Raw genomic sequence first — 26,424 nt, forward strand, 5'->3', positions numbered from 1 at the left:
GCTTTAATAGCAGGCACTCTGAAAAGTGATAAATGCTGTCTGTTTTGCAGGTAAGCAGGAATTGCTGCTAGGTGTAGACGGATGGATGAGTATGCCAGGTTACACCTTTGTATATGGAGCAGGTAGCATATGATGTGCTGTATGGATACATCTAAAGGGATGATTGTATTGTTACGGCAGTAAACAACAAATCTCTTCCACTTTGCGGCATAGCATGCTCGAGTGGTAGGACGTCTGGCTTCCCTGATAATGTTCATGCAATCAGGGGGAAGGTTAAGGTATCCAAATTTTAAGATTTCAGGAGCCAGATCGCAAGGTTGAGCTGAGCTGGGTCCGGGTGCCTGATTTCTCCATGGTTCTGGGTTAGGAAGCATGAGGACAGGTGCAGTTTTTGGTAGAGAGCTGTAGTAGTGTGGTGTACCACGGCTGCCTGGCCCATGTTGGAGCTACCAGAATGAGTGTGAGGGAGTGCTGTTGTAGCTTCCTTACCACTAATGGAATTAGCGGGAGAGGTGGAAAGGCGTATGCAAATTTGCCTGACCAGTTCATCCATATCGCATTGCCTTTGGACAATGGGTGTGGGTATCTGGCGGCGAAGCTTGGGCATTTTTTGTTTTTGTGGGTGGCAAAGAGGTCTATGTGAGGATGCCCCCACTTGTGAAAGAATGGGTGAAGAACTTGTGGATGCAGTTCCCATTCGTGCATTTGCTGCGTTTGTCTGCTGAGTAGATCTGCCATGGTGTTTTGTATGCCTGGGACGTGTTGTGCCAGGAGAAAGATTTTTTGTGGGATTGCCCATCTCCATATGCTCTGTGCTAACCGAGAGAGCTGGGGAGAGTGTGTCCCCCCCTGTTTTTGAATATAGTACATTGCAGTCATATTGTCTGTGCGAATGAGGACTGCTTTGGCTGATATTTGTTTCTGAAACGATTTCAGGGCTAGAAAGATGGCCAAAACATCTTTCTAACCATATCGAGACAACTGGTTACTTGGACCCGTCTCAATCAGGGTTCCGTGCTAATTATAGTACCGAGACCGCTCTGGTAGCAGTTTCCGATTGCATCAGACGGACTCTTGATCAGGGACAATCTGCCATCTTAGTCTTGTTAGATCTCTCCGCCGCTTTCGATACGGTGGACCATCTGACCTTGCTCGGAAGACTAAAAGCAACTGGACTAGGGGGAAAGGCGATGAGCTGGGTAACTAGCTTCCTCTCTGAACGCACACAAACTCTCAACCTAGGTCCTTTCCGCTCCACCACCGAAAGCTTGAACAAGGGTGTGCCACAGGGCTCCTGCTTGAGCCCAACGTTATTTAATATCTACGTGGCTCCCCTCGCCTCTCTTCTAAGATCTCTTGGGTTCATCCCCGTGTCCTATGCAGATGATACCCAATTGATCTTCCCTTTTGACAAATCCTCTCCGACAGCTCAATCCACCTTCTCTCTGGGTATGCTAGCTATTTCGAAGTGGATGAGCGGTAACTATCTTCAGCTGAATGCCACCAAAACAGAGATCATTCTCTATGGGGACGCCATCACTATGTGGTCTCCCTCCTGGTGGCCAACTGATTTGGGCCCAGCTCCCCAACCTAAATTAACAGTAAAGAACCTCGGTGTTCGTTTTGATCAGGCCATGACTATGACTGATCATGTATCTCATACAGTCAGTGCTTGCTTTTACACTCTGAGCCTCTTGAGGAAAGCCCTTCCTTTCCTCCCGGATTCTTTTCGCAAGACGCTTGTCCAAGCTCTTGTGTTGAATAAAATGGACTACTGCAACGCTCTTTTGGTCGCAACTAATGAATCTGCCCTCAGTCGCTTGCAGGTGGTGCAAAACACCGCTGCACGACTGGTTACTAACGCTCCGTTCAGATCAGCCTCTCTTCCGCTGCTCCATCGCTTGCATTGGCTGCCGGTGAGGAAACGTGTCTTGTTTAAGCTCTGTTGCTTGACACATAAAGCTTTGTGGGGCCCCGGACCGATATATCTTGCTGAAAGGCTCCACCGATATACCCCTAACCGTGAACTGAGATCATGCTCCAAATCTCTGCTACTTATTCCCAGGATAAAGAAAGCACGGATGGGAGGTAGATCTTTTTCCTATCAAGCCCCGCTGGTTTGGAATCAGCTCCCCCTCGCGCTCAGACAATGCTCTAACTACCTCAGGTTTAGGAAGATTCTGAAAACCACCATGTTTACGGAGTGACATCTCTTTTATATTTTCGCACAGTTCTGCCAGCACTGAGAGACCCCTACGGGGGTGATTCACGCGCTCTACAAACTATTTAACATAACATAACATAACAATAACTCCAGATGGTTGATGTGGAGTAACTTTTGTTGTGGCGTTCATATACCTTGCACTGTGAAGTGTAATAGGTGCGCTCCCCAGCCGGAGAGCGATGCTTCCGTTGTTAGAATCACCTGAGGAACCGGGTCCAGGAACGGTCGCCCTTTGGAAAGGTTTGTGGTGTTCCACCACTGCAGAGCGATGGGTGCAACCGTCCACCAACACCAGATCCGTCAGCTGCCCCTGGGCCTGGTTCCACTGGCGTGCTAGGCACTCCTGGAGTGGACGCATGTGGAGTCTTGCATGAGGCACTATGAAGATGCAAGATGCCATCATCCCCATTAGCTTCATAAACACTCTTGCTGGGAGAGAGTGCTGAAGAATGAATCTTTGGCGCAAGGCTTGTATGCTTGCAATTCTGGCTGAATTGGGATAGGCTATAGCTTTTGCGGTGTCTATAGTGGCACCGAGGTATTGCTTTGTGTGAGACGGTATCAGCTGGGACTTTTGGTGGTTCACCGTGAAATCTAGCTGGTGGAGTAGTTGGATGGTAGTGGTTGTAGGACGCAGCTTTTATTAGCCAGTCGTCCAAGTAAGGGAAGACGTGAATGTGTTGTCTTCTGAGGTGTGCCGCCACTACTGCTAGGCATTTGGTAAACACTCTTGGTGCGGTTGTGACCCCGAAGGGGAGAACCTTGAACTGATAATGTTGGCCGTCCACCACAAATCTGAGGTACTTTCTGTGAGAAGGGTGTATTGGAATATGAAAGTATGCGTCTTTCAAGTCCAGTGTAGTGAGAAAGTCGTCCTGGCAGAGGAGTGGGAGAACTTGTTGGAGAGTTACCATGTGAAAATGGTCTGAATGTATGTATGCATTTAGAGGCCGGAGGTCTAGAATGGGCCGTAGGGTCTCGTCTCTCTTTGGTATCAGAAAGTACAGAGAGTAGACACCTAAATTTTGCTGATTGATGGGGACCTGCTCTATAGCTTGTTTTTGCAGGAGGGAGATTACCTCATGTTTCAGCAGTGTGGTATGTTCTTGTGACGTTGTACGGTGCCTGGGTGGAATATTTGGGGGGGTAGATGTTAGTTCGAGACAGTACCCTGACCGAATAATTTGGGTCACCCATTTGTCTGATGTTATGGTCTCCCAGGTTTGAAAAAAGTCTTGTAGTCTGCCCCCGACTGGAGTGGAATGGTCTGGGGGGGAGCGGGGGAAAGTCATTGTGTGGGCAGTGTGGCAGAACGGGCGGTGTTGGTTTTGCCCCTGCCTTTATTATTGTTCCCTCTATATCCACCTCTTTGATAGCCCTTTGTGAAGGTAGTCTGAGGAGGGGACTTGTAGGACGTAGGAGCGTTATCAGTAGAGTAACCCCTGCCAGTGCCTCGAAAGGAGGAACGGCGAAAGGAGCGTCTAGGAGTGTGGGATTGTAATGCTCCCATAGACTTCGCCGTATCTGTATCCTTCTTCATTTTTTCCAGGGCTTCGTCTACTTTTGGGCCAAATAAGTGTTGTTGGTCAAAAGGGTGGTTCAATATAGATGCTTGGACCTCCGGCTTAAAGCCTGAGATTCTGAGCCAGGCGTGGCGGCGAAGCAGAACACTGGTGTTTATAGCCCTGGAAGCTGTGTCTGCTGCGTCAAGTGCACATTTAATAGAGGTGTTGGTAATGATCTTTCCCTCTTGTATCAGTTCATGAGCCTTATTTTTATATTTCTCTGGGAGATGTTGCAGGATAGCCTCCAGCTCATCATAGTACGCTCTGTCGTACCGTGCCAGCAGCGCTTGCGTGTTGGCGGTGCGCCACATATTGGCAGCTGGCAAGGCAGTGCGTTTGCCTGACGCATCTAAGAGCTTGGACTCCTTATCGGGTGGTGGAGCCTCACCCGATGACTGAGAATTGGATCGCTTCCTAGCTGTGGATACCACTAATGAGTCTAAGGGCGCAGGTCCTTTAATATAGGCAGGATCTGTGGGGGCGGCCTTTTATTTCTTCTCTATTCTGGGGTTTAAGACCCTAGCCCTGACTGGGTCTTTGAAAACCTCTGCCGCATGTTTGGTCACCCCTTTAAGCATGGGTAATATGGCAGTAGATTTATCTGCGATGTCAAAAGTGTCAAGTAGGAAGTCTTCCTCAACTGGATCCCTGTGTAACTCCACCCCATGATAATGTGCCGCCCGTTGTAACAAGTGGTGGAACCCCAGGGAGTCCTCTGGTGGAGATGGCCTGGATGGATAAAGATCATCATGAGGCTCATCATGAGGCACATCTGGGACGTCTGGATTATGAGAATCCTCCCATGGGTCTGGTGTTCCCGGAGGAGTGGGGTCCTGTGGGGCATCTGTTGGATCATAGTAGGGATCCCCTTGGTCATCAGGGTCTGGAGACGGGGTTGGAGAGCGATGAGGCAAGGGTGGAGAAGGTGGAGGCGGAGATGGAGGAGGTGGAGGCGGTGGGGAGGGTACTCTGAAAGGGGATGTGGCCGAGTCCTTCCGTTTTGGCGGTGGAGGAGGAGCTGGCTTGGCTAAATGTCTTTTCTTTGAAGACAAAGTCAAATGTCCAGTCTTTGGATCCTTTGTTAAAGTCTTTTGTCGAGGATCTGGCGTGAAGAGCTCCTCCGGCACCGATTCATCTGTCGGCGCCGATGTTTTCGGGGCCGACGGCTTCTTCGGTTTATCTGTGCCATGCTTTTTCAGGGCCTCCGATTTTTTGTTCGGTGCCGAGGCAGGCTTCGGCACGGAAGCGTCGGTGCCGAGGGATTTATGTTTGGTCGGCACCGAGAGGCCAGGTTTCGACACCGATGGCTTCGGAACGGAGCTTGGTGTGGTTTTCTTCGGTGCCGAAGGGTGTTTTTCGGCACCGCTAGTAGGCTGGCTCGAGCCCGGTCCGCCGGGAGACTTGTGATGCCTCTTCACCGGGCCAAAAGGTGGGGTGATGGAAGCGGTATGTTTGGTTTTGCCTAGGCCCGGAGGCGAAGGTGTAACCGGAGTCTCTTTCGGTATGGGCGCGGGAGTGGGAGCGGGTAGAGTACTCACGACCCTCTGCGCCGGTGTGATCTCCTCCACGTCGGAGTCGTCGGCCTCGGAAGCGTAGACGAGGTGGTCTTCCTGTTCGGTGTGCTGCTGTCCCGAAGCTCCGATGTCTTCTCCGAAGATGTAAGTTGGAGCAGAGGTCGATGAGTGCGCCATGGTGCGTCGAGCTAGTCGATCCCGAATAGTCTTTTTTGATCGAAAAGACTTGCAGGCGGGGCAGTCTCGGGCCTCGTGTTCGGGAGAGAGGCAGAGGTTGCACACCTGATGTAGATCGGTGTGGGGAAATTTAGACCCACATTTTGGGCACTTCTTAAAGGGAGTCCTTTCCATCAGCCGAGACCGGAGTCGAGATAGGCCCGAAGGAGGCTGCCTGGAATCGAGGAAGTGCCAAAGAGAGAGATAAAGAAGATGATTTTGTCTGAAGAATCTCGATGGACGAGGATTTTTCGTCGAAGGTCGAACTGGAAAGGTTCGAAGCCGGAGCACGAAGTATTACATCCGAGCCCGATGGCGGAAAAAAACAATCTGAGGATGGAGCCGAAGCCCATGCGCAGTACGGACCGAAGGAGGAGTCACCGAACTTGTGACTTCCAAACATTGTCCAAGAAGAAAAACAAACTGCAAACATCCGGGCCCAACACCAGATGGCGATCTATGCACAGTGTATAATCTGCAGCTCATATGCCTCGAACATCCCATTTCCAACAGCCTTCATAATCAGACTCAAATGTATCTAGAATTATGTGAAATGATTGGTGAGATGCCTTACTTGGTGAGGTATGCTGAGGCAGTAGACTGCTGCATTTCCTTTGTAAGAAAGGAGTCAACTTTGAGGCCTTTTCATAAGTTGACAGATATCATTGATGCTACCAGTCTGTTATCTCCCCAACCACCACCAAGGATGCTAAATACATAGGAGTAAGAATGAAAAACTTTAGTGGGTCAGCTTCTAACCTGAAGGTTAATAGCGGCCCACCGATGGTGGACACAAAAACAAATTAAGAGAGCCATCAACCGGAAAATGCGTTGGCACTAGAGAAACCAGATTTTCTCCACTGATGGGACTTCGAAGATGGAGGCAGCTGCACCAACAATCATCTGTGCAGAAGAGAAGCTCCCAGACTAAGCAAACCGAGAAACTGGCACCACAGAAGTGGAATTTTATGGTTTAGGCATCAAGCATGGTTCTGACACAAATCTTTTCAACAAGCAGAGAAGGACTGACCTTTGGTAGTTCTCTTCTCCATCTTCTGATTTTTGTTTTTACCAGGAGGCTCTTGGCTCCTTAGAAATAAATCTAACATCTTTAGAGGAGACAATTGTGTCAGAAGACACAGTCTGAAAACACTCCTTTCTGAGCCATTTTAAATAACTGAGGAGTGCTGTGATCAAATTGATCTCCCTTTGATATGTACGGCCAAAGGAAGAGGCAAATTTCTGGTCTGCACAAGGTTTTTGAGGGAAATTACTTGCACATTTTACAGTCCTTGGCCTAATAGGAAGTGTAGAAACAGCAAATGCAGTCCTTATGTAAGTCTTCAACAAAGCCTCAACTTCACAACACACAAGGCCTCAAAACTGTTTTGTTTTAGCGGTCTCTGCTAGGCCCATGTAGCTTGACCCAAATTCTAAGATAATCAAGACTACTTCCCACATTGTAAAATCCCAATCTTCAAGTAATAAATAGGAACTCTTACCTTAATACGGTTGAGATTAGCTCCAAGAGACTCTTCAACACAATGTGTGGGGAGAAAATCAGAGATAATAGTGGCCTCTGCAGTGGCGGTGCTCTCAGAACACTGGCTAAGCAGTGTGCTGGTTTTGCTACTAAAATGACAATGTTGCAGCCTTTTATACTCAGTTAAGTAATACACTGCTATTGTAAACTAACCATTGGACTTCCAGCATTTTTTTTTTAGTTTGGGCATTGGCATGCATATTCTGGGCAGCCTACATATATAAAATAAAAAAATCCCTAGTGGGCTTTCTGCTTCCCCTCCCCCCAGAAAGTCTTTCCTGCTTGGGGGAGTAGGGTGGGGGGCATTGTGATGTCTATTCTGGGCAGGTCCCACCCTGACCTATAAATTTTATTTTATCCCTGGCGTCTAGGGTGCTTTCTGGTGTAGATTGGGGGGCTACTGCCCCATCTTCCCCCCACAGGGGCAGAAAGACTGTGGGAATATTTTATAAGGGGGGGGGGGGGACAAAGGCCCTTGCACAAGGGGGCACCCCCCCCTGGTGGCTAGTAGGTAGATCCCTGATTGGGAATCGTCCTGGGGCAATCCACAAGAGAAGGGCATCATTCGGAAAAGGGAGATTCTCCCCTTTTCAACGATACCTCTCCCATGCGTTTCAGTGCTCGTGGGCTGAGATAGCCCCACAAGCACCGAAACAATGAAACTGAAACGAAGTTTTAATTTTGTTTTCATTGTAATGACAGCGCGACATGCGCGAGATAGTCATTACAATTAAAACACAAACCATGCTTTGGAGTCTGGGGAAGCTCTGTCCCATCTTTCAAAGCAAAAAAAAGGGAAATCCCTCTGCTGTTTACAGCAGAGGGATATTTTTTTACAAGTGTGCTCATTCAGTCATGAGCATTATAGTGGTGGTTGACCAAAACCAACTGAACACAGAAGTTTAAGTATGAAGCAAGGCAAGTGGCGTGTCCCTCTGACTTCCACACTCCACTTGCTTATCAATGTCCTCTAATTGTGAGGGGGTGCACAGTAATAGTTGCATGATATGTGCTGGATTTAGCTTTCTACCCAGGTGTATAGAGGCAAAGAAACTGAAAATGCAGTAAGCAAAGATGGATTGTCACCCTAAAACATTTATTTGCATGTAGTATTTCTCAATACTAAACATTATTGAAGACAGACCTGTTGGACCAATATGCAGCCAGCAAAGAGATCAAGCAAACTATTATCCTGAAAGCGGAAATAAAATTAATAATGCTCATCATTAAGATGTAAAGTGAAAAACACACATTTAAATGCAATGAGTATATGTGATGAATGAAATTAGTTTGAAAAACATGCACCGAGCTATTTTGCACAAAAGTAAAACAATGAAGATATCCTTATTGTATAATGTTTAATTTACATGTTAAAGAGCTCAACAGGGTGAATCTGGAGAAAGCACAAGTTACAGAAAGCGCTCAAGAAAAAACATTTTGAAAAGGAGGTAGTGAAGTGGGAGGATACTGAAATAGGCAGAGTTTGGCAGGGGACAGTGGGGTAGACACAGATGCAGGCATACATGAACAGCATTATGACTTGACTAGTCTGGTGGAGGTTCACCGATGAGCCCTTTGCACTGAACATGCACCGACATTTTGGTCATTAACTGCACATGTGACTTATTCCCAATGCATTCACGGATATTGACTTAGGTTATCACAATGACTGTATAATAAGTTGTTTCTCCGGCATGTGTTTGCTGATGCCGCTTTAAAGCAGAAGACTGGGTGAAACTCATTCCACATTCACCACATGTGTACGGTTTTTCACCTGTGTGTATTCGCAGATGACAGCTCAAAGTTGAAGATTTATTAAAGCTCTTTCCGCATTCAGTGCATGTGTATGGTTTTTCCCCAGTGTGTGTTCGCTGATGGCGTTTTAAGTCTGATGCTTCATTAAATCTCTTCCCACATTCACTGCACAAGTATAGCTTTTCTGAGTGGGTTTGCTGATGGCGGGTTAGGCTTTGTAAGCGATAAAACCCTTTTCCACATTCAGTGCATATATGTGTTTTTTCTCCTGTGTGGGTTAGCTCGTGCTGCCTTAGAATCGATGATCGGCTAAAACATAACCCACATTCACTACACTTGAATGGTTTTTCTCCAGTATGTGTACGCAGATGGCGCTTATAGATTGATGTTCGATTAAATGTCTTCCCACATTCGTTGCATGTGTGTTTTCCTTCTCCTGTGTGGCTTTGCTGGTGGTGCCTTAGGACTGCCGACTGACTGAAACTCATCCCACATTCATTGCACTTGTATGGTGTTTCTCCAGTGTGTATTCGCAGATGGACTCTTAGGTGTGATGATCGAGTAAAGGTCTTTCCACATTCATTGCAGGTGTGTGTTTTTTCTACTGTGTGGGACTGCTGATGGTGCTTCAGGACTGATGACTGACTGAAATTCATACCACACTCAATGCATTTGAATGGTTTTGCAGTGTGAGTTCGCTGATGGCGTCTTACGTCAGATGATCGATTAAAGCTCTTCCCACATTCACTGCACATGTATGGTTTTTCTCCAGTGTGCGTGCGCTGATGAATTTTGAGGTGTGAAGAATGATTAAAGCTCTTGCCGCATTCACTACATGTGTGTGCTTTTTGTCGCCGATGGACTTTAAGATGGCACATTAAGAGTGAGGACTGACTAAAAGTCATCTCACATTCACTGCACTTGAAGATTTTGTCTCCTTTGTGTGTTCGTTGATGGCGCTCTAGGTCTGATGATCGATTAAAGCCCTTCCCACATTCACTGCACGTGTATGGTTTTTCACCAGTGTGTATTCGTTGATGGAGTGTAAGATTTGATGACCGGTTGAAACTTTTTCCACATTCACTGCACATGTACGGTTTTTCTCCAGTGTGTGTTTTCTGATGAAGTTTAAGTTTTGATGAGGAACTAAAACTTTTCGTACACTCACTGCATGTGTACGGTTTTCCTCTTCGGATTGTCATCTCCTGGCTTGGCTCATTTTTGACCGCATGCCATGACTGTGTCATCGGATGTACCATCATGATTGATGAAAAACTGATTATGCTCTTGCAATCACTGCACTAGGGGCTTCAAGAGAGTTTAAACACAACGGTAAGGCTGAATGGACACTAAAGGTCTTGCCCCATGTATCACAAACACCTGGTTTCTATGTTTAAGGTTGGCTTAATGTTGGGTCATTTTTGCACAAGACAATGAAAAGTGAGCCTAGTGGCTGGGGCAGCAAACGCTTGAATAGAGCTTTCTAGTACAAATATTAAGTCTTTATTTTAATATTTAGTTGTCTGATTCACAATTAATGATTCATGGAACTTTGGGCTCTTGATAGGGAGCAGCCAAGACAGACAGTGGACTAAACACTGCAAAATTTTAATAAGTATAGCGCTGACCAAATTCTGGCATGGGGCACATTTTGCTGCATTTGGTGATAATGCCTTAATTTAGTGATTCATTTAATTCAAGTGGGATGGAGGCACCCAGACATTCACTGAACTGCTCGATTGCCTTTTGACAGCTGGATCTGTTCGTGTTTTTTCCACCTTTAAACTTGCTGCTCAACACTGCACTCTTCTTGGTGAGATCCAATAAGTTTCAAAATAAAGTACTCTCAAGCTCAGATTACAATGCAGTCGTGGGTCCAATCCCTGTAGGCTGAAAACAAATCCGAAATTACTAAACATACAGCCGATATGAAAAACTGTATGAGAAGCAGTTAACATGACAGCCAATAAAATCACAGATTAGCTAACGGAATTGAAAATTCACTAAAGAATTAATCATAACTGAATAATTGTCACTTTGAAGCTTTTAAAGAGCAAGGAATATTCTTAAAATAACTATCATAATTATATAAATAAAACTACTGGTATAGCCAATAAGGCTAGCATAATTCACAAATGCATGCAAAGAAGGCATGAATGAACAAATTCTGTATGCAAAAGTCACAACATTAAAGCCAGGCCTACCGACCATGCTAGCTTGGTTCAAATATTTGTTACGGTATTAAATCATCTTAGTGTTGAGACTGGTGAAATGTTTAACCCCTTGTGTGTCAAGGACAGCTCCAAGCCAACCTTGGCCACAGAGGGCTTGTACGGAGGACGGCTCCAAGTTGTCCTCGCACCCACCCACAGGAAAGTGCTTCTAAAGACCCCCCCCCCCATAGAGATGGCAGCAGAAGCGCTTCCGCTACCACCAGAGCCCCCTGTCTGCGATATGTTTTGCAGACATCAATTAAAGGTGTCCGTGCCATGCTGGAACCCATTTGCTTCTAGCGCATCTACAAGGGGATGGCCAGAGTAATGGCATTTACAGGGGGGTTAATATGACAGACAAAGGGAAAGGAAAGAGTTTCTCCTTTCGACCGTGTCAGTCTAAAGAGTATTACTGCTCACGAGTAGGAATCCAGAAACCATAGACCACCAGGGCATATTTCTTTTTTGGGGGAGCAGCCCCTTAAGTAAGGGGACATGTTTTATTTCAGTACCCCCTGGGGGCTAGATCAGCCATTTAATCAGAAACCTACTGGATGCCAGGGATATATGTTTGGGTAAATTTTGGGTGGAGCTACCCCTAGGGCAACGGTTGCTCCCTTGGGGGTGTTTTTGGTTTTTTTACCCCTCAACCAGAGGGAAAACATCCGGTTTTACACCGATCTGCCACCTGGGCAGGAAGCAGCCCAATAGATACAAGGGATTTTATTTTAGGGCAAGGGTCGCTCCCCTTTAGCGGGAAAATATTTGGTATATTTTTGGCCGTTTCTGCCCCCTGCCCAGTGTGGCCATATTTGTATGCCGATCTGCCCCAAGGGAGGCAGAAAGCCACTTAGACACCAGGTATTTGAATTTGTAGGTCAGGGAGCGGCCCCTTGGGCAAGGGTTGCTCACCTTTATTGGGGCAATATTTTGGCTGTTCTCTTGAAAAATTCTCAGGATCCAGTCTGACGCCTGGGGGTAATCCTAAAGTAAGGAATCCATAACTAATAGTCTCCTTCAGATTGGGTTCTTTAATTTGTGCATAAACTCATTTTGATGTGTTTTTAAAGTAGAATAAAAGCTTGACAAAATACAGGACCCAAATGATAGCATGCTTTGAACAAATTTTAAAGAAATCTTCCAGTTTTTTAAATAAAAAAAGTGTTTTAACTGTATACTATTCATACAGTTTAAGGGCACTACTTTGTGATAGTAGTCTCAATTGGATGAATGGTTGTTTTGTTTGTAGCCAGCACAATTTACATCCTTTCACACCAAAAGGGAAATCTTTGATGACTTAGTCATTTTGGCGCCTGGTCCTTTTGTTGCAAGGGGGCCCGCCTCTCCTGTCTTTTTAGAGCAGCCAGTGGCTGACAAAACACGTATAGAACCATGTGCGTCTGTGGATTAAGAAAGAACAAATAGTTGACCTGTCGGTGTAGCTTTGCAGCTTGAAGACTTTCTGGATTCACTATGCTGTACATCATTCCGCGGTCTAGTGGTTGGGTCTGGAATCGTAGTATTTTTTTTTTTTCGTGGCCCAGGTGGGCGTCGACGTCTCACCATTTGGTGTCCTCCAGTGATGTCATCGCGCTTACTCCGGAAGCTCCCACCTTTGGGCACCATCTTCGGATTATTTTTTTCTTGTCTTGTGTTATTCTCGTTTTTCCTCTTCTTTTTTCAAAGCCTTTTCCCATTTTAATCCCTTTCCTCCCGTCTCATCTTTCTGGCGGAGGTAGGTGGGTTAGCTAGTGAATCCAGAAAGTCTTCAAGCTGCAAAACTACACTGACAGGTAAGAAACTATTCGTTTTGCAGTGTGAATCTTTCTGGATTCACTATGCTGTGCATAGACTTTGTAGCGGTTTGCTAAGTTTGTGGCGGCTGGGTGGAAGATGAGCGTTGATTGTTGAATATATGTTGAAGCACTTTTTGTCCTACTTGTACTTCCTTGTTCATTTGTATATCCACGCAGTAGTGCTTAGTGAACGTGTGCACTGAAGCCCATGTTGCTGCCAGGCAAATGTCTTGGATGGGTGTGTTTGTCAGGAAGGCAATTGTTGCTCCCTTTTTTCTGGTAGAGTGAGCTTGTGCTGCTCCTTGTAGTTCTTGACCTGCCTGCTTGTGGCAGAATTGGATTGTCTGTGCAATCCATCGTGCAATGGTGTTTTTAGTTACCGGTCTTCCCCAAAAACAACTTGCGAAATACACAAACAATGGCTTTGTTTTCCTACAATCTTTAGTCCTTTCAATGTAATGCATCACTGCTCTTCTAGCGTCCAGAGTGTGCAGTGCCCTCTCTGTGCGTGTGGATGGTTTTTGGAAGAAACTTGGTATCTGTATTGTCTGGCTTATGTGGAATTTGACAACACCTTTGGCATGAAATGTGGGTCTGTTCTCATTACCACCCTGTCATTGTGAATTTGAATGTAGGGTTCTTGTAGTGTTAGCGCTTGCAAATCGCTCACCCTGAGTAGCGAGGTGATTGCCACCAGAAAGGCTGTCTTTATGTCTCCAGGAATCCTTTTGACCACCTGGGATGTAAAACTTTTCCCTGTTTCTCCTCTTGTATAGGCCACTATTGCTGCTAGGTGTACTCTTAACGAGGTGTAGCTTCGGTTACTCTTTAGCAAGTGTTAAGTATCGTAGCACTGTTGATTCCCTGGTGATTCTCTTTTGGAGCATTTTGCTACACAACACTACCGTGTGGTGGGTCTCCTTGCCTCCCGCAGCACCGCCAGTGTGCTCTCTGGGAGCTTTGGGTGCGCAAACTCTAAGTCTTCAGGAGCCAAGCAGTTAGGATGAGGCTCTCTGGTTCTGGGTGGAGCACCCTTCCGTTTTGCATCTAGAGCAGGTCTCCTCTTCTTGGGAACTTGTGTGGTGGCCCCTGTGTCATTTCCACTATTTGTGAAAACCAGGACTGCCTGGCCCACTGTGGTGCTGATTCTGGTAGCATCATGTTGCTGGTTCTGCACTTGCTGAGCACCTTGTGCATCAGCGGTATCGGGGGAAAAGCGTAGGCAAATGTCTTCGACCAGCTTATCCATAGGGCATTTCCTTGAGATTGCAGACCTGGCTATCTGGATGCGAAGTATTGGCATTTTGCATTCTGGTGTGTTGCAAACAGGTCTATTTGTGGGGTCCCCCACTTCTTGAATAGCTTTCGCGTTTCCTGTGTATTGAGCTCCCACTCGTGGGATGCTGGAGTCTGTCTGCCCAGTCTGTCTGCCCAGTCTGTCTGCCCAGTCTGTCTGCCCAGTCTGTCTGCTTCCACATTGTCCTTCCCTGGTAGATGTATCGCCAGGAGGTCTATTTGTAGTAAATAAAATGTAAATGCCAGCATTTGTAAAGTGCACAGGTACCTCCGGAGAGGTGTCCAGGCACTGGAGGCCGTCGGGAAGATTAAGCAAGCTATTGCCCAGAGTCACATGGTGCTGGGCTAACCTGCCGTCGGGAAGATTAAGCAAGCTATTGCCCAGAGTCACATGGTGCTGGGCTAACCTGCCGTCGGAGCCGGGGATCGAACCGTTAACCCTGTGGTGCGGAGTCAGGCACCCTGGCCACACCTCTTCCACGTGGGATGGTCCATCTCCATATCTCCTGCGCTAGCCTTGATAGCGCCACTGATTGTGTTCCTCCCTGCTTGTTGATATAGAACATCGCTATGGTGTTGTCTGTTTGTATTAACACCCTTTGCCCGTACAGCTGTTTCTGGAAGGATTTTAGGGCAAGGAACACGGTCTTTAGTTCTAGGTAGCTGATGTGTTTGATCGCATCTGTTTATGTCCACAAACCCCTCACTTTGAGCCGGTTCATGTGCGCTCCCCACCCCATTTGGGATGAGTCTGTTGTGATGGTCACTGTTGGAGTTGGTGGTGTAAATGGCTTCCCCCTTGTTATGTTCTCTTTGTTCCACCACGCTATCTCCTCTTGCACTGCATGCGTTACAACCTCTAGATCTTCCCAACTCCCTGTTGCCTGTGACCATTGTTGTTGGAAGCATTCCTGGAATGGTCTCAAGTGGAGTCAAATATTGGGGACTAGGTGTATGCAGGACGCCATAATCCCCATGAGCTTGCTCACTGTCCTCACTGTCAGAGCTTGCCCCTTCCGGTATTGACATATCTCCTTTAGCAGGGCGAAGGTTCTCTTCTCGCTGGGGAACACCCTGCCTTGAATGGTGTTGATCTGTGTGCCCAGAAAGATCTTCACCTCTTCTGGGTCTATCGAGGACTTTCCCCAATGTATCGAAACCCCTAGTTCTGTCAGCGTGTGCATGACCCGCTGAGCATGTAGTTTGCATTGGTTGTAAGAGTTCGCCTTTACCAGCCAGTCGTCGAGGTAGGGATATACATGTATTCCCTGCCTCCATAGGTGCACCGCTACCGCTGCTAGGCATTTTGTGAAGACCCTTGGTGCGGATTTCAGTCTAAAGGCTAGGTCTGTGAACTGGTAGTGCGCTTTGTTGATGGCAAACCTCAGTAGATATTTGTGTTTTAGGTCCATGGGAAAGTGTAGGTAGGCATCCTTGACGTCTATAGTAGACAAAATCCCCGTCCCTCATTTGTGGTATAACTTCCTGTAGGGACGTCATTTTGAATGTTTGCGTTTTTATGTATTTGTTTAGGAACCGTAGGTCTAGGATGGGTCTTACCGTTTTGTCCACCTTTGGTACGAGGAAGTGGTTGGAGTACACTCCCTTGTTTCTGTATGGCACTGTTTCTATCACCTCCTTGTGGAGGAGTTCTTGTGCCTCCACAAGCGAGCGAGCGAGAGCTCTTGTTGAGCGCATTTTTTTGGTTGTCCTCCCGTCTGGTGGCGTTTTTTCCAGTTCTATACAGTAGCCGAACTGTATGATGTTGAGTATCCATTTGTCCGTTATCATCTTCCACTCCTGGAAGAAGTGTTTTAGCCTGCCTCCTACCGGTGTTACATGTTCGATGATCTCTTCTTTGTGTGTGTCTAATTGCTTTTTGAGTCTTTTTTGTGCGCCCCTCTAGAGAGGTTGTCTGGGTGGGCACGTTTGATACAGCGGAGTCACTTGGAGGCGGGTTGCTGTCCCCCCTCTTCTCGTTTATACCCATCCGTTCGATCGCCCCCAAAAGGACTGGCCCCTCGGTTGGTAATCCCAGCTTTGCTGTTGCTGACCTTGCTGCTGTGCCTGGTTGTTTCCCTGATAAGTCGGAATGCCTGGTGCGATGCTCCTGGTTGGCTTCCTCCTCTGCCGCCCGGTGTACTTGAGGGTGTGCCCCTTCTTATCCCTCTGAACTGCAGTGCTCCCATGGACCTTGCAGTTTCATTATCCTTTTTGAGCTGCGTCAGCTTCTCGTCAATTGGTGTCCCAAACAGTTGTTCCCCGCTGAAGGGTGTGTTCAGAATATTGTTCTGGACTTCCGGTCTGAAACCTGAGATCCTCAGCCAGGCATGCCTCTTCATTACGCCAATCATCATAAGCCAGCTGGATGTGTCTGCCGCATCCAGGGCCGACTTTAGGCAGGTGTTGGCCATGTTTTTGCCTTCCTCCACCAGGTGTTGCCCTCTGCCGGTATTGTTCTGTGAGATGTTTGAGCAGCTGCCCAACCATCTCCCAATGTTGGTACACGCACCTGTTTATTGGGGCATTGGAGTTCGCAATGCACCAGTGAATCGCCGCATTCCTCTCTTTCCTCCCCGAGAGGTCTATTCTCTTACTCTTTGTCTGGCGGTGGCCCTGAGTTGGAGGGAATGTTGGCCCTCTTCCTGGCTGTTGACGTTATAATGAGTCAGCTGGTACAGATCACTGGATATATGCTGGGTCCTTCGAGGAATGCTTGTATTTTTTCTGTTTTTGGGGTGACAGATCTGTAGGCTGCTGGCTCCTTTAAAGCTTCCCTGCCCTGGTCCAGCACACTTGGGAGCATGGGTAGGAATTGGCTCCATCGTAATAATACAGGCCCTCTTCGTCCTGTTGCTCTTCTGGTTCTGGAGTTTTCTGCGGGTCGGCAGCGCCGAACTCCTCTTCGACTTCTGTTTCGACTACCGTCGAGGGCTTCGTAGGGATGGTGTATCTGCTCATCAGTTCGTCAAAGTCCTTTTTCCTCTGGAGGATACTGTCCATTTCAGCCTCGAGCCTTCTTTTCATCTCCATTTCGGCCGCTTGTTCCGTGTCGAGAGTTTCGGTGCTTCTCTTCGAGGTCGATGTTGACGTCGAAGTCGCCTTCAGCTCTTTTTCCTTCAGCGTTGAGCACAACTTTTTGGGGCCATGCTTCGATGACCTAGGCTTTTCTAGAGCTTTCGACAGCTGGGAGTCCTTTTCGAAGGATCCGCTGGGCTGTTTATCCGTGGACACAGCTGTGGCAGTCGAGTGCTTCGACGTCAGTGCTCCTTTTGAGGACTTTGGCTCAGTTTTTCTAGAGTGTCGGGGCTTTAAGGGTCGACGTCTCTCTCCTCCTTTGTCGACTTCTCATCGGTCTCTGCGACCGGGAAGTCCTCTGGTCCCTCGGAGATGGTGTCCTCTTCTCCGCTGGAGAGGCCCAAGTCCCGGAGCGACGGGAGTTGTCCATGTCCCTGCATGGTGTAGTTCGCTATCCTCTGTCTCTCCCTCACTCTGAGGGTCTTGGGGGTGAATGCCGAGCAGGCGTTGCAATCCTTGCTTTCGTGGTCGATTGGCAGGCAGAGGTTGCAAACCGGGTGCTGGTCCTTCTGCGCATACTTGTGGTGGCTATTACAGCAAAATTTGAACGGGGTTTTGTCCATTCCTGCACTCAGGTGGCCCCCTGTGTGCGCATTCTCCGTTGGAGGCCGAAGATCTTAATCTTTCTCACTCTCTTCATCATCCCGGCTCTGTGCACCTGGTAGTGTTGAAAAACTCCAACTTTTGGCGTTTCTCCCAAAAACTCTGGAACTTCTCGGTGACGATCCAGACCAAACGGCAGAAAAAAGAATCTGAGGATGGCGCCCAAAAGTGGGAGATTCCGGAGGAAGCGCGCGGATGTCACGGGAGGACACCAAATGGCAGGACGTCGATGCCCACCTGGGCCACGGAAAAAAAAATATATATACGATTCCGGACCCAACCACTAGACAGCGGAATAATGCACAGCATAGTGAATCCAGAAAGATTCATGCTGCAAAACTGAAGGCTGCTACCCCATCCTGGTCAACAGCCCCTGCTGGGGGAGATCCTGGAAGAAGGTACGAGATGCAGCAAGAGGACTGGGTAGATAGCAGTGACAGGGGCTGAGACAGGATGAACCCTGTTAAATGGCCCTCTTGTTGAGACTGCTGACCTTTAGGAGATACACGGTGATGGCTAACTATTGAACACACCAGTTTATTATGCTGCAGCCCAAACAGAATAGATAAAAGGCTGCAATGGGGAATATCTTATTTATCCACGGCACACACTTAAGAGCAGCAGAGGACAGATCTAAAGATCACTAACTTACACAGAAAGCTGTAATAATGCAAATCATACAGAAAGTACAGGGGTCCATTCAAGCCCTACTCTAGGTCTATGCAACTAGGTACAATGCATTCTCCTTCTGAAGAGGGGCGTGTAAGGCCACTCAGGCCGGTAATGCAGTCCTAAGTGCGGAGTCTTGGTTGCTGTGGCCAAAGTCAGTTTTTGCTGCTTAAAAGACGATGGGTTGGGATGAACAGTGCTTATCTGATTGCTATGTCAGCATACTCTGTCCATTAGAAGCCTTTGGAACACCACAATAGCAGAGGGACCTCAAGAAATCTGCTATGTTTCATTATTGCAAGCATATGGCTGTGATGTTCAGGTAGCAGCAAGTTTTCTTTTTTCCACTAGTATCTGTCAATATTTACCTTCCATATGTTGAGTTTTTGCATGTTTTGTTCAGGTAATGCCAAAGGCAACGCCTGAATACCCTCATGGGTGATTGGCCGCGTTCGACAAAGAGTTAGTTGACGGACTGAAAGGGTGACTATAAAAATGAGTCAGTGGATGGATGAATAGGTAGATGAATGCGCGCGCCCGTATGCCTATACCCAATGGCACTTTCACTTATAAGTCCGATCCATTGGCATTACCAATACTGGTTAAAGCAGAGACGTTCTCAAAAGAAAATATCTCAACCGTGGTATCAGAAGACCTAGTATCAAATAAGGCTGTAGATTATACGCAAATAATGTCTGTGCTATTATCAAACCCCTAAAACAAAACTAAGTGTGTGGGGCTACAGCACCGAAACTCTGACGTTAACCTAGACAGTCACTTATTTTATTTCAGGGTCCCACGTAGGATCCCAAAGCATGAGGTTTATGAACACACAATTTATCATGGTTCAGGTTGTACCAAAAGAGGTCATTGCTTCTCCCCCCAGCAGAAACTGGTCCAATTTCAAACAACCCCACACAGATGTGCAAACCAGAGTCGTTCCATTTGAGACTGTCAAACACAATAGGTCTCATGGTAATGAGCTAACACATGCAAACAGCATTGTGCATGCTGATGTTTGAATGGGTTAGCACATTAAGTCAGAGCTACTGGCTTGTTTTATAAAGTGATGCAAAAGTAAGCCCCTGTCAGTGAGTCTGAAAGAGACACGCCAACCCAAGACAGGGTAATTTCCCTGCGTCTTGTTGGAAGGACATTCTCAGTAATCTCCGTTTTAGCCAAAAGTAATTTGCATAATGGAATGCTAAGTGTGGTTTCTAGGCCATTACACTGCACCAAACGATTACTTTTGAAATGTTAACTCTCTGCAAAGAAACTTAGTTGTTCAACCAACAAAAAAATCTCTCTCAAAGTATAACATGAAGTATTGAAAGGCTGCGTATAAACGCACCGCAAGAGAGACCCATTTACAATACAAAACAAAAACTTGGCAGCCACGTATAAGTGTAGAATTAACGAAGATGAAACAAGATGTAGTAAAACAGCCAGATTTCGTAGCCACATTTCGTATCCATGACTATATCTAAAAGCAAAGAAAAAAAAACTTTTTAGAGGAAAAAATAACAAATAAACTATCAGTACTCACCAGAGTAGAAAATGAAAGCAGCAAAGTGCTATTTTCCTCAGCCTGAAAAGAAAGGGGACAAGTAAAGGTATTTACTAGTGCTCAGGGCATGGGGTTCTTAGAAGACACAGCAGTGGGCATTTGTTCATAATGTAAGTAACACCATCCACTTAATTAATCTGCTCCAGGTGTATTTTCATGTATAATCCTACCAATTTTTTAGTGGTATATACAATATTTGTATCAGAATTTAGTTTCTCAGTGCAAATCAGCCACAAAAATTAGATAGCTAGTGCTCAAACGAATTCCTCTCTCTCAAAACGTTTTGCTTCTACTTGTAGTTCAAATCTTTCAAGAGAGAAAGGGGAAAAAATAATTTCAAAAAGAGTAAAGAAAATCAGCATTGGCCAAGCCAATTGGTCTCAAGTGGAATTAGAGGGGGAGGTTGGTAGAGGACAACAGGATGATTAAACAAGCATTGGCAAAGGCCATAGGTCTTGCATGTGCAAGAGCTATTGGCAATGCGTTTTAGCTATGTTGGACACCAGCATTTTACTAATAAAATTAGCCACATTAATAACCCCAAAGTATTCCTAACCTAATAAATAGCCTTATTGAATGACGCATTTGATATGGTGGCTTTTTTATCTGAATGCTTCTTCCAGGTAATTTCTCCCCCCTACAGTTACCAACTCCACACTTTACACCACGGTGTTCCCCATGGCTTCTCACTGAGCTCTACCTTTTCTAAGTTTACATTCAACCATTGGCACAGGTTATGAAATCTGAGGGGATTGAGCTGATATCTTATGCCGATGACACTCAGCTTGTGCTCGCCTTCACAAATCAACCTTAACTCTATCGGGCTAACTTCCTTTTTTTTTTTTATTTAAGAGTAACATGATACAGAAATCATCCAAAAAATAGCATTACAGACAGATATATACAACAACAAAACAAAACAACCTAACACAGAATAAATCTGTATCATGACTCAGTTTTAACAATTATCAACCCCTCCCAGCCCACCCTCCAAGAGCCCCACCCAGCGACCCCAAGGTAGTTACATAGAGGAGATAAACTTAAAAAACTCCATTAGAAAAACCAATTATCTTCCAAAGAGAAAATAAAACAACAAAAAACAACAGAAACAAAAATAAAAATAACACAATATATGCAATATATATACATTAATATTTTTAGCTGATTCAAGAACACTAATTTATCCGATTCAACCAATTGACTACTGGTGCCCATATTAATTCGCCATTTCTTCGAGCCCTGGGACTTCTTTTTCTAAAGATCAACAGCTCCCATTTCCCAACATTAATAAATTTGCTTAACCACTCATGATCTGTCGGGGGGGGCAGGGTCTAACCAAACAGTAGCTATACATAATCTCAGCGTAGCCATGGCTATAAAAAATAACTTTTGTTCGGAGAGTGTCATATTGGCATCCACAACCCCAAATATAACTGCTGAATATGAGAGCTGAAGCGGGCGAATAAACAGCATTTCTAACCATTGTTTGATTTTATCTAATAAAGGAATTTAATTAGGGCAAGAGGAAAACATATGAATACTATCAACCGCAATCTCCCCGCTTTGGGGTTATATACAAATTGTGCCAAGTTTTAAAACATTGAACCTGGAGATTTGCGGCTGGCGTGGCAGTGTGGCTGAGCCGTAAAGACTTCACAAACTTCCTGCCTGGCATTTAATCCAACTTGCCATCTATTAAAGTGTTTATCTAGATCATCTTTCCTTCTTACATTTATCAATATATAAATTGAGGATATCGTAGAATGCCCACTTTTAATAGCTTCAACTAAAGGTATTGTACTCCAGCTAACAGTTTTGCGAGAAAGAAAATCCAGAATCTGTAAAGACTTAAAGAAATGTTGATTATTGAGATTAAATTTCTGTTTTAAATAGTCAAAGGTCCTGACCCCATTATCCGAGACTAAGTCCCCTAGCCTAATGGCTCCTCGGGAATTCCATCCTCTAGAATACCCATCTGCAAAAATTGGAGGGGGAAGGGCATTTCTGTTGAATGGTGTGTATATATGCAATCTTCCTATATTGAATAATTTCCGGATAAAGGTCCAAATTTTAAAGGCGGCAAAGAGACCCTTAAACCTCACACGTTTAAAATATGCAAAATCTATATGTCTAAGTAATACCCCAGATACTTCTTCTCCATAGACAAGTCTATATGTTGATTTCTCCGGGTCATCGGAATCTTGACAATCCGACAACTCCGCTATATGCCTCAAAGTAATTGCCCAGTAGTAAATCTGAAAATTGGGTACAGCCCAGCCCCCCCCTTTCCCTTGGAAGTGTCATAAATTTAAAGGCTCGTCTAGGTCTTTTCCCTGCCCAAATGAACCATGAGACTATGCGCTCTATTTTTTTAAACCATAATACATCAAACAATAAAGGGATAGCTCTGAAGAGATATAAAATCTTTGGTAAAAAAAGTATTTTACAACATTACATCTCCCCATAAGAGTTAACTGAAGATTATTCATCCTCCGAGCATCTTTTTCAATTTTGTATAGCAGTGGCTTGACATTAATCTCAACAGTTTCTTCGGAGTTTGCACTTATAAGTATTCCTAAATATTTTGCTTTATCAATAACCCTAGGATCAGAAATTAAAATCTTATCATTACAGATAATTTGGGGTTTTTGCCTCATTCAAATGATAACCTGACAGTCTTCCGAATTGAAGTGTCAAGTTTTGTACTTCTAGCAGTGCACGTTCCGGAGAATCAGTTAAAATGGCACGGTCATCTGCATAGCCTAATATTTTAGTTTCACCACCCTTAGATCTCACTGGGCTAATCAAATTGTTCAAAAGAAATTTTTTAATTAAAGGGTCTATATAAATGGCAAATAATAAGGGAGAACAAGGGCAGCCCTGTCGCGTACCTCTTGAGATATTAATAGTTCCTGACTGAATCCCCATAATTGAAATTTGCGCCGTTGGTCGTCTATACATGATCTTTATTGCTGTAATGAATCCTTCTCCAAACCCATAGTGCCTCAAAACCGCCCATAAAAAAAGGCCAGGAGACCCTATCAAAGGCCTTCTCCGCGTCAAGCAGAATTAAGGCCATAGGGTCCCCTGAGACCCTAGTAAAATCAAACAAGGCAATTGTGCGCCGAATATGATTAATGGTTTCCCGTCCTGGGACAAAACCATGTTGGTACACCGATACCAACCTCTTAATCACCCCAGAAAATCTCCTTGCTAAAACCTTGGCATAAATTTTAGTGTCACTGTTAATTAACGTGATTGGGCGATATGATCCCATATCTGTTGGATTTTTATCTTTCTTTAAAAATGTGATAATCCGAGCCTTCTGCCATGATTCGGGGGAGACTTTTCCCTTCTGCACTGTTCTGAATAATGCCAGCATAACCGGGGTGAGTTGCAACCGAAATATTTTGTAGAATTCACCTGGTAAATTATCAGGTCCCATAGCTTTTCCCCCCGGGATAGAATCTATAGCTTGTTGAACCTCATCCCAACTGATCTCAGCATCTAGTAGATCACGATCTTCCGATGTTAATGAATCCACCCTTATCCCCCTCAAATACTCATATTTCCTCCTGTAGTTTGTCATTATCCCTGATATCTTCGCTGTACAGATGCTGATAAAACTTCTGGAAGGCAAGCGCAATGGGCCCTTCCCCGGATACCAGACCGATATCAGGATCTTGGATATTCTTAATGCGGTTAACAGTCACCCTCTCTTTAATTCTTGCGGCTAGCAAATGCCCTGTTTGTTCACTGTTTTCAAACATTTTTGATTTCCAAATTAAAAATTTGTCAGCTGCCTTAGTCTGAGAGAGTTCGGTTATGGCTGCTTTTGCTAAAATGATCCGAGTTTGTGCAGAATCACTATCCCCACCCTGCCGTAGCTGAACCACCAGATTCTGTTCTGTTTCTGCCAATTCTGTATATAACCGCTGCAGCTTGTCCCTTTCCTTCCTTTGATATTCCCAGCCGAACCGGGTTGTCTCACCCCTTACCCCTGCCTTTAGCATATCCCAGACGTTCTGAATACTAGTACTATCAATATTTTCTTCCAGAAATCGAGGAATCCATATCGACATACAATCAACATATTCTGTATTCTTAAGCAGACCCCGATTAAATGTCCAGTTTCTGGGGCTACTCATGCACGCTGACGTATTTATTTCAAGTAACAGCGGATTATGATCCGACATTACTCGCGGAAATCTAGTGATTCCAGAGCCTTGAAGCAAAACAGGTGAGGCAAAAATGTAATCGAGCCTAGAACAGATTCTATGCGGTGCAGAGAAATATGTATAGCCAGGATCATTTGGATTAAAAAAAGCCCATACATCAGTTAAGTTGTGTAGATCTAATAAATGCTGCAGAGCTTGGTAAACCCTTGGTTTCCTCCCAGTATATACACTCTCTATATTGTTTAAAGTTCCACATTCTATATTTATGTTCAGGTCTCCACATATAATGATCGGAGAAGGCCACCCCACCAACTCAGAACTAAGCCATTTAACTAATTCGGGACCATCCAATATCGGGCCATAAACAGAGCAGAGTGTAAGATTTTTACCCTGAAAATCACCATAAACCATTACCCAACGACCCAAGGTATCGGCTGCAGAGCGCATAGCATTAACTTTCCCTTGTTTTGCTAAGATTGCAACACCCCTAGTCTTAGCCTCAAATTTAGTCCAAGAGAGAAGTTGGAATCCCTCAAACTCCAAAAACTTATGCCGACTAGCTTCAATATGTGTTTCCTGTAGGCAGAGAACATCTGCCCGCAAGAAACGCAGGTCTTCGCCAATCTGGCGTCGTTTAGACGGATTATTCAGCCCACATATATTTATTGATGCAATTCTTAAACTAGCCATACAGAAGAAAAAAAAATTCCAGTAGCCTTTTTATAAACCTTTGCATATATTCAAATTTAATTAACTTATCAAAAGAAACACACTGCCATCTCCTCCTGTAACTAATCCACCCAACTAGCTCTCGCCCTCTAAGGGACTCCCCCCCCCCCCCCCCCCCACTACAGGCAAAATAGGTCGCGAGACCCATGTGATGACAGCCACTACCCGAGTGAAAGAAGGTCAGCCCCCTATTAAGCACATAGAGAAGTGAAAAGAGAAAAATAGCCTATTTGAAATCTATGTTTTTTTTTTTAACCTTCACCCAATCCTTTTAAGTATTCTCCAGCCTGAACCTCTGATGTAAAAACTCGTACTCTGCCAGCACAAATGACCTTTAAACGCGCGGGGTTCATTAGGAACACCTCGCACCCCTTCTTTTGAAAAGGGGAAATCAGTGAGCGAAGCCGCCACCTTCGCTCCACTGTAGTGTGGCAAAAATCTGGGCGCACGAAAAAGGTATGCCCGTCTACACATTTTTTAGCATCAGGGCGAGCTTTCTCAAAAATAGCCTGTCTCAAAAGAAAATTGCCGAAAAAAAAATCAGGATTGCTCTCGGTTTAGCTCCTATATCAGAATTCTTTTTCAACATAAGAGGGAACCTGTGGACTCTTTGTATCTCTGTATCCCACGACCAATGAGAAAGTTCTGGAAAGGCAGCTTTAAACAGTTTTAAAACAAACCCTCTAATGTCCTGCCCCTCCACATTTTCCTCTATTCCCAGTAATCGAAGATTATTTCTACGAAGTCTATTTTCTGAATCCTCCAGCTTCCACATTATGTCAGTTAGTCTGTCATCGTTTGCTGAAGTTTTAAGATCAGTCTTCTGTAGCCCCATCTCTATGTAGACAATGCTCTCCTCCAAAACTGTAGTCCTGGCAATTACCTCGGAACATGCTTTAGTATTTTTTCGAATTGCACCCTGAATCTTCTTGGTAGCTAGTTGGGCCCTCTTGTGTTCTTGTCGCGCCTCCCCTTGTATTGATTTTAACAAGGCATAAATCTCAGAATTAGAAGGAGGGGAGCTCGACTCTTCTAGACCTTTTTTTTCTGTTTTTTTTTTTAGAAACAGCGGGCCCCCCTAGACTTGCAAGATTGATAGTAGCCTGAGCGTAATCCCATTGAAGTTTGTCACTAACCTCGGAGCCATCACTGTCCATTCCTCCCAGGCCATGCTTGCGGCACAAAGAGGCCTTCGTGCCCGCAGTTCTTGGGGGGCTACATCTCTCACTGCTTGAGGTGGAGTTATCGCTAATAGAGCCAGCAAAAGACTCCATATCAGACTCCTCCTCCGCTACAGAAAAAAAACTGTCCCCATCCATAAGATCAGGTAGCGGGCCCTTCATCTTTTCAGGTTTTTCTAGCTTTCCCCCAATAGGGGTTAGAAAAGTAGAAGAAATTGCTCCAGAATCCTTCGAGCCCACTAGTTTACCCCCATCGTGGGGGTTTGTCATTTAGCTGGGTAAGTGCTTCTTTAAAAG

General features: G+C 45.4%; 1 protein-coding gene across 3 annotated transcripts in view; it reads right to left on the minus strand.

Annotated features, from left to right (window-relative positions):
• Positions 1 to 8,401: 8,401 nt before the first annotated feature.
• LOC146788713 (uncharacterized) overlaps positions 8,402 to 26,424 on the minus strand; it is a 69,816-nt gene continuing 51,793 nt past the window's right edge. For all 3 annotated transcript variants that reach the window (XM_085630320.1, XM_085630319.1, XM_085630321.1), the window contains 2 exons: positions 20,019 to 20,060; positions 8,402 to 10,707 (listed from right to left, as the gene is read on the minus strand). In XM_085630320.1, coding sequence (XP_085486446.1) covers positions 8,715 to 10,079 — 1,365 coding nt within the window. In that variant the 5' untranslated portion in view covers positions 10,080 to 10,707; positions 20,019 to 20,060 and the 3' untranslated portion in view covers positions 8,402 to 8,714. The remainder of the gene's footprint in view (positions 10,708 to 20,018; positions 20,061 to 26,424) is intronic.

This window comes from Triturus cristatus, chromosome 10, assembly GCF_964204655.1.
Source record: "Triturus cristatus chromosome 10, aTriCri1.1, whole genome shotgun sequence".
Lineage (NCBI taxonomy): Eukaryota > Metazoa > Chordata > Amphibia > Caudata > Salamandridae > Triturus > Triturus cristatus.